Source organism: Coturnix japonica, chromosome 2, assembly GCF_001577835.2.
Source record: "Coturnix japonica isolate 7356 chromosome 2, Coturnix japonica 2.1, whole genome shotgun sequence".
Taxonomy (NCBI): domain Eukaryota; kingdom Metazoa; phylum Chordata; class Aves; order Galliformes; family Phasianidae; genus Coturnix; species Coturnix japonica.
In genome coordinates, this window is record NC_029517.1 from 119,483,802 (window position 1) to 119,496,495 (window position 12,694).

At 40.0% G+C, this 12,694-nt stretch overlaps 1 protein-coding gene and 1 long non-coding RNA gene across 2 annotated transcripts; one reads left to right on the forward strand and one right to left on the reverse strand.

Annotated features, from left to right (window-relative positions):
* The first annotated feature begins 75 nt into the window (after positions 1 to 75).
* ENY2 (ENY2 transcription and export complex 2 subunit) lies at positions 76 to 5,390 on the forward strand. Its single transcript, XM_015856141.2, has 4 exons — positions 76 to 355; positions 1,533 to 1,603; positions 4,295 to 4,369; positions 5,140 to 5,390. Exons 1-4 carry the CDS (start codon positions 288 to 290, stop codon positions 5,214 to 5,216), a joined length of 291 nt encoding a protein of 96 aa, XP_015711627.1. The 5' UTR covers positions 76 to 287; the 3' UTR covers positions 5,217 to 5,390.
* LOC107310440 lies at positions 5,308 to 12,655 on the reverse strand. The gene is made up of 3 exons (XR_001553598.2): positions 12,482 to 12,655; positions 10,249 to 10,343; positions 5,308 to 6,994 (listed from the first exon to the last, which is right to left on the reverse strand). It is a non-coding gene; the product is annotated as an uncharacterized LOC107310440 (long non-coding RNA).
* Positions 12,656 to 12,694: the final 39 nt, after the last annotated feature.

A 12,694-nucleotide genomic window follows, 5' to 3' on the forward strand; every position in this document is an offset into this window, starting at 1 on the left:
ACCAGCCGTGCCGGGCCGAGACTGCATTTCCCGGCGGCGCCCGCGCTCGATAAGACGGAGCGGGGTGAGGTGTGAGCCGCGGGTCGGCGCCGCCTCCTGCTGCCGGGACTGGCGGCGTTGTGCGGCTGAGAGCGGCGCTCGGCACGGCTGGGCTCGTCTTTCCGACAGCGCTGCATGTGTGCGTAGCTCCGCGCCCGGTTCTTTTATCACAGCGCTCCCGGTGCTGCTCGTCTCGGTCAGCCTGTGTTCTGCTCCGTGCGGGTCGGTGGAAAACTGAGATTTGCAAAATGAACAAAGATGCCCAGATGAGAGCCACCATTAACCAAAAGCTGATAGAAACAGGAGAGCGAGAGCGGTAAGTCTGTGTTGGAACAGGCCCTCGGCATCCTCAAACGTGAAGGATGCCTGGGTCAGTTTAACTCTGTGTTCCTCGAATGTCTGAATGTGAAGATACCCTGTTGTTCTGTATTACATAAAACTTTATGGAAACGTTACCTTCTGAAGAATTTAATTATAATGTTACCCTTTAAGGGAGAAGGTCTGATTAAAATAATGGATAGGGAGTAGCTGTCCTGAAACTATGATCTCTTTCCATCCATTATGTTATGTTGGAGAACTCTTGCCCTGTACACGCTTTCCCTGTGTGGTACAGCAGCTGATTTTCAGCCTTTTGTTGTCTGCTCGGTCTACTTGCACTGTGTACAGATATCATTGGCCTGCTTTTAACTTTCCAGTCCTCCTCCTTTAAGTGTAGTTGTAATGCTGTGTCCCAATAGCAGCATTTCCTTTGTTGTTCTATACCTGTGTAAGAAGGAGACATTTTCCTATGCCATGACACAGCCCTGTACCTACTGGAACCTTTTGCAGGCTGGCATGTTTCTGTGTTCTCTGTTGACTGCAACCACTGCCTTGGAGACTGCACAGAGCTACAGCAAAGCATGCCATTGCTTGAGATGGTGCCGGGTCCTATTTGACTGTAGAGTTTAAAGCTGTGTTACAATCCAGCTTCATCAGAGACAAAGCACTCTGATTTCTTGAGTTACGAAATACCCAGAAGCAGTGAAGGTTACCTGTATTATTACTCTGCTTTCTCTCAGAAGCTTGTATTCCCTCTGTGCAGTTCACAGAGTGTATATATTTATACATACCCAGTGCAGCATCTTTTGGCACTTCATCTATTCTGAAAAGCAGAATTTTGCGAGAGTAATTCACAGAATTGTAGGGGTTGGAAGGGACCTCTAGAGATCATTGAGTCCAACCCCCCTGCCAAAGCAGGTTCCCTACACCACGTTGCACAGGTAGGTGTCCAGGCAGGTCTTGAATATCTCCAGAGAAGGAGACTCCACCACCTCCCTGGGCAGCCTGTTCCAGTGGTTTCAGGATGGTACATGATAAGCTGGCTTACAAGCTCATAGGAGAAACGGTGGATATGTTACTTTAATAACAACAAGCTTAACTCTCATACTGAAGCATATTTGATTTTGTTAGGGATGTTTGCTGTTCTTAACAAGTTTGTTTATTGCCTTAAACAGCCTTAAAGATTTGCTGAGAGCCAAGTTAATTGAATGCGGATGGAAGGATCAGCTGAAGGCACACTGCAAAGGTAATGGTGCTCAAATAACTAGCATCCTTTGTGGGCAACTGTGGCTGTGGCCAAATAAAGGTTCTAGATTTAGGCTTTACTGCCTAGCAGTAAATTTAAATGATGCTTACGAGAGAGGAAACTATCCCTGGTAGTTGGTTTCACATGCAAGAAAGCACCTTGCCATCCTTGGGGAGAAAAGAAAAGCATCTTGAAGCTTTCTTCTGATTTGAATTTTATTAAGCTCCCGATAAAAGTATTGGAAAATTTACCCTAAATGTTCACAACCATACAGCTTTTTGTTTAAAGGGAGATGAGTTCTGTGCTGCAGGTGGATAAAAGCGGGAGAAAGGAAAAGGGAGAATATACAGAAGGACTTAGAAAATGAGAACTGTGTCATCTCTGTATGGGAGAGAAGAGTATATCTGTATTAGTTTTGAACAATTATGAAAATAAGATAATCTACCTAAATGAGAAAAAACAAGCTAATGAACCATGAAGTACCAGAAAACTGTTTTTAATTACTGCAATTTACTGACCTGTAAATTTTGTTTTAAAAATAGTATTTAAGCCTCCAAGAGCATTACTAAAGTAACATATGTAAATAACATGCATTTAGCTTTTGCTTTAATTTTTATTTGTTCTTTCAACTAAGTAATTATTGTGCTGTGTTTGCTAAATGGGTTTCATGGGTGGATTTGCAAAGGAGGCTGAAATGATGAATGCTTGCAGTTTTCTGCCTGATGCCACTGCCAGAGATTACCCATTTCAACAGTACAGATAATGAAAGGAATGTTTGTCTGTATACTTCATAATCTGCTGTCGCAAAGTTAGATGAAGTTGTTGGGTTTACATTAATACTTAGAACTGTAACAGAATTTGCTGAGAAGACAAAAGTTTGGTTATCCCTACAAAGAGCATGAAAACCTCCAACAGAAAGGTCAGAGGGTTTGTAGGGATTTTTTCTTTTTCTTTTTTTTTTTTCCTTTGGTTGTTTTTACTGCAGTTCAATCTAGAAAGTCCTGCATTTTGGTCACAACAGCTCCAGGCAACCCTACAGGCCTGGGGAAGAGTGGCTGAAAGGCTGCCAGATGGACAGCAACCTTGGTGTGCTGATGGACAGTCAGCTGAATATGAGCCAGCAGTGTGCCCAAGTGGCCAAGAATGCCAATGGCATCCTGGCTTGTATCAGGAATGGTGTGGTGAGCAGGACTAAGGAAGTCATCCTGCCCCTGTACTTGGTACTGCTGAGGCCTCACCTTGAGTACTGTGTTCAGTTTTGGGCACCTCAGTACAGAAAGGACACTGAGGTGCTGGTGCAGGTCCAAAGAAGGGCAACAAGGCTTGTGAAGGGCATGGAGAATATACACTATGAGGAGAGACTGAGGGAACTGGGGCTGTTTAGTTTGGGGAAAAGGAGGCTGAGGGGAGACCTGATTGCTCTCTTCCAGTATCTGAAAGGTGCTTACAGTGAGGGCTGGACTCTTTTCACTGGTGACAGGACAAGGGGAAATGGCCTCATGTTGCACCAGGTAAGTTTAGGTTGGATATCAGGAAAAACTTCTTTACAGAAAGGCTTGTTAAGCACTGGAATAGGCTCACCAGGGTGGTGCTTGAGTCACCATCCCTGGACGTATTTAAAACCATCTGGATGTGGTGCTCAGGGACATGATTTAGCAGAGGGTTGTTAGAGTTAGGGTGCTATGCTTAGGTTGTGGTTGGACTTGATGATCTTGAAGGTCTTTTCTAACCAGAGTAATTCTATGATTCTGTGATAGAACCATAGAATGACTTGGGTTGGAAGGGACCTTTAAATATCATCTAGTTCCAACTGTCTTGCCATGGGCAGGGTGCTTTTCACTACATCATGTTGTGCAGAGTCCCTGATAGTGGGCATCTCCTGGGAGGCAGAATCCACAGCGTCTTGCCATTGTGAACAAGGGATGGTAATTGAGCAATCCAATCACATAATGTCAGTTGAGAAAATATATTTGGTACCTTGGTGACTAGGACTCTCCAGTTCTGCATTCTGATGTACCATTAAAATTTGCTTTAAACAAGATTTATTGTAGTTTTATGCTTTTGAATTGAGACATCTTTTCATCTTTGACTTTTTCAATTTTTTCAGTAGCCTCCTATACAGTATAAGTAAAGAATTTATTTAAATGCCAGTATGTATTAAGCATATAGGATATCATAAGCATAGTTTTTATTTTGATGCAGATTTATATCTTTTTCAAAATTGCTTTTTATCTTTGCTGGAGTCTATAGAAATATATTGCTTAAAATACTTAGAATTAATTGTAAACAATTGCTGCCTCAGTGAAGTAGAAATCTTTTTCCAATTCCATCTCTTTCTCTTCAGAAACATTGTTTATATAGCAAGGAGATGAACAGACCAGCTTGCAGACTACTAAACTTTCTAGTAATATGCACAATTAGTAATGTTTGGATAATGTTAGACTTACTAACATTTGATTTTAAGCTACAGGTACATCAATAATTGTAGGTTTTCATCCTTGAGCTTATGTTATGAATTAGAGATTAAATCCACTTTTCAATGCTGTAGAAAGTGAGTTAATAACCTAATCTAGGTCAAGAGCTAGAGGCTTCCCTAATGATCTATGAGTGCCTGTTTTTTGTCTTAATCACACAAGTTTTGTCTTCTAATTAATGAGTTAAGACTTCAGTTATGTCTTTTGTCTTCCCCAGATGTCATTAAAGAAAAAGGATTGGAGCATGTTACTGTCGATGATTTGGTGGCAGAAATCACTCCCAAAGGTAGAGGTAAGAAAACACAAAAACAGGCATCATAATACAATAATAAATATACCTACCTGTACTGAAAGAATATTTTGAAAGCAGTACTATGAAACTGCCTATGTTGGTTACAAGAAAAAGTGTTAATATCTGAATATTAACTCTGAATAAAACATGTAAGTGTAAGTTAAGTAACAGCTATTCAGCATTTGTAATATTTCAGCTGTGTGTGTTTGTGTGTAGACTACTACAGACTGTTATTTAGACATGAGCTGTGTCCATCTTTATGGTTGATTTGATGCCTCCAGGAAAACACTGGGTATGAGGCAGATTTGTTTCAAAATTCCAGTTCTCTTTTAAATGGAATTCCTGGATTAATGGTACTAGCATAAAGAGAAATAGAAAGAACAAAGGACAGAGCATATAAATGCAGAACAGATGGAATCTTAAAATACTGTGGTCTTCTTTATATAGTTCATGAACTCTAATAAGCTTTGGTGTTAGTGGGAGAAACTTCATTCAGTCTTAAATAAAAAATAGGCCTTCAAATGATTTGCTGAAGATCCTCACTCTTATGTCATGGCTGAGATTGTTGCTTTTAATTACATGAAGGGAAGAAGTACCCAGGATTATCAAACCAGTTTTTGGTCATTATTTCCTGTTTACTGTTGAATAATTGTTTCCCTAAGACTTTTCCAGCTTTCTTGACTGTGGCGAGAAGAAACCTGGTTGATATTAGTGTGGTTTTCCTTTTGTCTTTTTTTTTTTTAAACTTTTTGCTTTCTTGTATTTTTCAGCCTTGGTACCAGACAGTGTGAAGAAAGAACTCTTACAAAGAATAAGAACGTTCCTCGCCCAGCATGCCAATCTTTAACTAAGATGGTTGTCTTGGATACAGCATTTCTGTTTCTGCATTATGTCAGTCATGTCAGGATTGGAATGCAAATTCCATGCTTAAGGATTGATTTTTTTTTTTTTCTAAGATGAGTTAAAATGTCATTGCACTGCATCAATTTCTTGGTGTTATTTTAATAAAAAATTCTGTGGACTTGTGTTTCTATGGTTCTTTATCGGTTCACTGTCATAGGGTGACACCTGTTTCAATTTTCACCTTTTAAAAGTCCTTGCAATAAATTTCAATTGATAAGGAAGTGTAGATGAGCATAAGGAGGATCTCCACAAGCTACTAACTTGGCCACGAGGGAAAGTTAATAGGTGAACATAAATCTAATTACTCCAAAGTGGAAGAACACTCCAAAAGGCATCACTGAGTTGTTCAGACAATTCTGCCTGCTCAGCAGGATGGCTGGCAGGAGTGGTTACCCGAGGAGCCCGGGAGGTGGCAGCCGCAGCCTGGGGATTGCCATGGGCTTTGCTGAATCCTTGTTCAGCCACATCTCCAGAGAAAATAATATGCTCTGTGACAGAGCTGGGTTTTTGTTTCACATGCTGGGTGTTTGAAGCCAGACAGCTGGGGCAGCAGCTGAACAAGTCCAGTTGGTAGTAAATAGCTGTGATGGAATGGCAGAGGTGTGATGATCGATGCCAGAGGGCAAGCGTATGAAATTACCTGCTCCAGCTGCAAATTAGTGAACAGCAGGGTGTGATGGATCTGCCTGTAACAGTACACCTTATGAGGCCAAGTTCTTGCTGAGACTGGAACTCAGCACAAGCCGAGGCTGGGGTCTGCCATGTAACATAGCTGCAACTTCTTAGGCTTTGGCTGGTACTGCAATGAACCCTGCCACTTAGAGCATACTTAATTTGTCTCTATGCTGCTGAATAATGGTGGGTACTAGAAAGAAGAATATTCTTTCTTCCACTTAAAGGTCCATACACAGTGGACCTTTTGCAAAATGATTATTTGCAATGAACATGTTCTGTTTGATTTCAAAATCTCAGTGTTTATTCTAAGCTCTTCATTGTAGGTTTAATTTACCCAGTGGCAACTGATAGAAGACAATGTTTCTTCACGTAATCCAGCATAACACATGCTGCTTAAGTGTCTTTTAACTGAATGGCAAGGATGTAAAATATCTTCCACATCCCTCCTTTTTTTGTTCTTTTGTTTTGTCCTTTCTTTTGTTTTTCCTGACATTCTTCAATATTTTCCACATGCCTTCAGAAGTCCTTTCTTGATTAATGGCTGCAATGTGCCTAGAACTTGCTCCAAAGCATCCACTGATTTCCTTCATTTTACGTCTCCAGCAATAAGAGAGAGCCAGACTTCATGTGTTTAAGTATCACACTGTGTAAGGCTTGTTGTCCAATTAATAAACGTTTGAGATTTCAGCTAGAACATGACAGTTCTCTAAACACATCAGTAACTTGCTTTAAGTGTTATGTCATTCTCTTTTATAGGCAGTTCATTCTTGGCACACAATAAAGACTGAACACATGGATTTTCACAAAATTGTGCTGACCAATCTGGACTCAAAGGCTGAACAAATAATTATTTTGCGTACTTCCAAATATAAATTGTAATGTTTTGCCCAGGCTGGCTTGGAATGTAGGAGCATTCAGAGAAAGCGAGAATTCTGGCTGACCAGTCACCCGTCAGCAGCTTGTCTGCATAGCACAGGCTGTGTTTGATATCAAAACTGAGAGCGGCACATTCTGCAGTGAGGTCTGCTCATCAGATCAGTGTAGTCCCTGTACACAAAGTAAAAGGCATGATTAACTACCTATACAGATCGAAAGAATACTGAAATGGACCGCTCAGATATCCTGATAAGTTTCTAAGAATGAGGTTAGGTTTGCATTACTATTGGCCAGAAGTTTCTTGAGAAATAAATTTGTTTAACTGTTGGTTTCATTATCAGATGCACAGGGACGGCTTTGTTTTGCCAGCTGCTGTCTGCACAATCCGTTCCTACTCATTTGGTTGAGGATTGAAAACAATTGGTAATATTCAAAATGCAGCCAGAAAAACATTGTCCTGTTATTTTTCTTATTGTTTTGGGGGTAATGTTTTTGCACACTGAAAAATAAGACTACATGTGCTGCTAAAAGTCCCATACCTACAACATATACAGATGTGTGTGTGGTCTGATTTTTAGGTGGCCCTGTGTGAGGCCAGGATCTGGACTCAATGGTCCTCACAGATCCCTTCCAACTCAGGGTATTCTATGATTCTAGAAACCTTTTTCCCCCAAAATTTCGGTATGCATAATGTCATGAAGTGTATCTGTTCCTTCAAAAAGTTTTTAGTAGACAGCACCCAGAAATAGACAGCTAAGAATGTGTCAGTTTAAGATTGATGGAAATTATCTCAGCTGTGGGTTTACACTACTTCTAGCTGACAGCCATATAGATAACTCTAGCAGCAGAACAGCTTAGTCTTCTTGCAGACAAGCCTGTAAGATATAAAATCAGTTTGTATGTTGGCACTGAAATAATGGGTCAGATAACAGCTAGAGTAAATTAGTATATCTCTGGCTGTTCACTGGACCAAATTCTATGTGACAGTAATTTGAATAGTCCTCCTGATGTCAATGGAAGACACTTTAAGAAAAGTTGGTTTATCCTCTCCTTTAGTCAGGCCCTAGGGGGACTGAAACAGTCTGAAAAAAAGTGAAGCACAGTGAAGTGAAATGTTTTTCAATTCTATATGTTTAATTTTGATGATAAAATACATTCAGGTGTAGTGATTGTGATACTTTACAGCTTGAGTTTTGACTTATTTTCTGATTGAATTTTCACTAGAGCAATGAAGGATGCCCAATGCTCTTACCTGCTGGCTTTCTTTGCAACTGAAATCAGAATTAAGTTCTAGTTGGCCTCTTCTTTTATTTTTAGCTATTCAGTTTCTGAAAGAAACAGCTGTGGCTGCAGAGCCAAACTTGTAATGACTGGAGCCCAAAATGAGGAAAACTTCATCTGTTTCCTTATAAATAATTTATGCTTCACTACTTTAGTGTAATGAATAGGTTAATCAGCAGTCTGCTTGGAATGAGAGGATCTAGTTCTTTAGATTTACCTTAAGATTAATCAAATGGTTTACTAACAGATCATTAAAAAACAAAACCAAAACAAACAAACAAAATCCCTAACTCTCTGAGAAATCCCTGATGATTCCTGTTTGTTAGTTACTAGCAGAGAGGTTATCCATTCTTTCAGTCATTGATCGAGTCAAGTATCAAGCTGCTGCTGATAAAATCTGCAGTTGGCGTGCCAGCTAGTAAGCACTGATGAGGGCAGAGCACCCTGTTCTGTTGGCTGGCTCTGTTCAAGCCTCTGTGTACAAATTCAGCTCTCTCTTTCTGGAAGAGCTGGTTTTGTTCAGTTACTCAAACTTTCTGGAAGTTCAGGAATGATCCCTGGAGCTGCCAACAGCAGCTCAGTTTCTTTCAGTTGAAGAACAAAAAACAGATTATATATACACTCTGTCTTTGCACTTATTCTCCATTACAGAATATGAGGTATCCCCAAAAATTGAAAGTTTAGAGCAGTTCACTGACTTGTATAAATGTATTCCACCTTTTAACTCATCTGGTATGGAAAAGCTGAGCAGCGCTTTAAGTGTGATTTTTCAGCGCTTATGAGGATCAACCTTTAATGAGGTTTCCACAAAATGCTACTTTTAGATAATTAGTTCTAAATATCCTCACATCTAGTTAACCTGTTTCTTAATTTCTCCACAAGCATTTTATTCTGAGATAAGTTTCTGCCCAAATCCTGGATCAGACTTCTCGTATTTGAGTAGTTCAGATTAGATTTCAAATTACCTGTTGACATATTTTTTTTTCGCAAGAGAGTATTTCAGCAAATAGCCAATGGGTGGAAAGAGACCTATTCTCCCTCTGTTGAGTAAAGATCAGAAAGAATATCTATGTCTAGTTTTTATCTCTCGACATGATAAAGGTGGCTTTAAATGCTTCCTCACTGCCATGAAATAAAGAAGAAAACTCGATGAAAACTGTATTTATTTCCTAATTTCCTATCTTTAATTGCTGGCTCCTCACAGTCACATTCAGAACTGGTCGGTGTTTCACCACCACCATCACAACTTGGATCTAGATATCCCCACACAAATTTAATCAAGAGAGTAAAGTTTTTCTGAAGCTCATATTTATTATAGTCAGATTTTGGGAGCTCAACACTTTCAACAGCCATGTAGGCTTAGCACATAGGCACTCAGGTCAGAACGTGAGCTTTGGTTTCTGATCTATGAACACAGGTATTTTATGCTGCACTGGTTTATTTTAACACGAGAAAACTGAGGATTCATGAATATTTTAAGTCTTTGTTGTTTTTGCTTTTCCTGCTAAACTCTTTCCTCAGGCCTAGAATGATTCTTCTTGGAAAGGGTCAATTTAATCTGGTAGAAGGCACAAACAGCACTTTCATGAAGAAAAATCCACATCACCACAGGATGTAATTGTTCTGCATTACAATGGATCTATTCCAGCGTATACAAAGTTTAAACTTCTCTCTTCCTTACTATCAAAGTAAAGTACATTTTGTTTCATTTCTTGTAAGTAGAAGAGAGACTCACAAGCTGCAACAGGCTTTCCAGAGAAGCTGTGCATACTCCATCCCTAGAGGCATTCCAGACCAGATGGATGGAGCCCTGGGAAGCCTGATTGATGAGAAGCAAGCTTGCCTATGGCAGGGAAAGGGATTTGAATTAGATGATCTTTAAGGTCTCTTTCAACCCAAGACATTCTGTGATCCTATAATTCAATGATCTTACCAATAGGTAGAAATTCTAATACCAAATATTGAAGTATGAATAGCTTCATGATCCACACCCACCAAAAGACCCACAAAACATTAGAATTAAAATCTTTTGTCTTTACAACAGAAGAAGGTCTTTTTTTTCCCAGCAAATTTTTAATCATCAGGATAAAGATGCACATTCCTTATTCTTTAGATTCTTTACAGTGCCGGATAAATCAACCAACCTTTTTCAGTCTGAGGAATGTATTCTTTAAAGATGGGGCTTCTGCTTGCAGAAAGGTCCTGATGTCTGGAAAGGCTCCAGTTTGAAGATCAGTGCCTAGAAGAGAGATGCCAAAAGGAATCAAAAACTGGGATCACTCTCAGGTGAGCAATTAAAACTGTCCAATTCAGCAGAAAATCAAGCTTCTAACTGTTCTGAGCTCTCTGAGCTCAGGAAGATTTGGGCAGCCATTGCAGCTCTTTTTTCTCTCTTGTACACTGTTTCCAAACAAAAATTAACCTTTTCATAGTTTTGACTATGATTTTATATATAACACATGCTTATTAAAAGTTTGTTGAATTTTCCCAACACAGACTCTTGCCAAAATATTAATTCCTTCTATCCAGCCTTAATGGACATGAAGGAAGGAATTTAAGGTATGCTGGCAAAGGCAGTGAAGAGCACAGCCTGGAAGACCTCTGAAAGAAAAGAGGCTTTCATGATTACTTGCCTATGTACTGTGTAACTATCGCTTTTATAGACAGAATGAAACTATCGAATGTAAATATGAGTGTGAGAATCAGGAAGGCATATCCCTAATATGTATAAAATTAAAGGAAAACATTCATTTCAATAAATTTCTTTCCAAACTTTATGTTTACTGCAGAAGTACTACATTTGATGTGGCAATGAAATACATAACAGTCAAGATCTCTTTGGGAAGACTAAAGGAACCAAAGAAATTCTCTTAGTTAAAAACTTAGAGCTAAGGTTAATGACATTTTTAACAGAGAAGTATTAATCCCTGAAAATATTTATTCTGGAAATGAGGTTATGTTTATATCTTTCTTGAGTTTGAAGTTGCATAATTACATTTTTACAAAGACAGTTATTTTTCATTCATGGACCAGTCAACAAAAATTAAGGCATTTTCTGGAGTTTTTCCCATGAGAGCAATAGGTCTGTTGTGCATTTAGGAAGATAGTGTGGGTGAGACATTCTGGTAGTCTGATATTAAGTGTGGGTGTTAATATGCATATTTTAAAATGTTTCGTTCTCAGTGTAGCTTATTCCCTATTGAATATATAGACTGTCATGATCAAAAACTGAATAAATTCTCTAAGGAAATGCTGGCTGTCCACCCAATCTGACCTCTCACAGCGTGCCATGCTGCTGATTTTGCTTTTATGTGTAAATGCAAGTTATGATTGCTTTCCAATTTCTACTTCTTCATATAGAAAGCTATTCTGAAAGACATAAATCTTTGCTGAATAGATTGTTTTATGTATAAAAACAGTATTGTATGTATTGAGTATTCTTTACTGAGTGCAGGCACAAAGGTGACAGGCCCCTGAGGGCACCAATGGGCCTAACCATCCTCATTAGGGCCTCCACAAGCCTCCTACCTATTGTCAGGTTCTTCTGTTGAAGCTGTTCCTCTCTGAGTATCAAAACTTAACATTTACTGGTGAAGGATGTGACCGAAAATAACTTCATTGTTTTACAACGTGGTTTAAAATAGATTGCAGCGGACACTGAATCCCATGTTTCCCCAGTCCCCTGTGATGCACTGGGATACTGGGTCATTCTTCTTTGGCCTAGTCTTGATCTACACCATGCAAAAGAAAAATCAGTAGATAAGCTTGAACAAAGTGCAGCAAAGGGTCACAAGTCTTATGTGAAGAGTGTCTGAAGAAAACTGGGTTTGTTTACTCTGGAGAAAAGGAGGTTCAGGGAAGACTTTATCAATTTCTGTAATGACCATAACGGAGGCTATTGTGAGGGGGAGGTCAGCCTCTCTTCCCAGATAACAGTTAGGATGAGAGGGAATGGCCTTAAGTTGTACCAGGGGGGATTTAGATTGAGTATTTGGAAACATTTTATCTCAGAAAGAGAGGAGAGGTACAGGCTGCCCAGGGAGGTGGTGGAGTCACTGTCTCTGGAGATGTTCTAGAAACAAGGAGACGTGGCACTGCGGGGCATGGGTTAGTGGGCATGGTAGTGATGGGTTGATATTTGGACAAGATGATCTTGGAGGTCTTTTTCAACCTTAATGATTCTGTGATTCTGTGTTTTGAAATCTTACAGGTATTAGCAAGCAGGAAAGTAGGAAAGACATCCAGCAGAAAGAGGAACTGAGCTGATTTACCAAACGACCCAAAGACTGGAAGAGGTGCAGTGCTTCCTCTAACAAGTGCACTCTGCTTTACCGTTTCCTTGCTTTGTTGGCATTTAAAGACGCTGTTATTTTGTACCTCGGTCTCCACATAAACTGTATAGTAGCGGTGATCTGGTTAGATGCCAACTAAATATCAATATCAAACTCCCCAGGGGCAGAGCAGTGGCCGCGACACGAGGATCGGGGCGGACAGGCTGCTGGAATCACTATGTCAGGGAGAAACTTGGCACCTTCCCCCGCGGGGCCGAGCGGCCACGTCAACCCACCCAACGGAGCGAGCCGGGCGGCG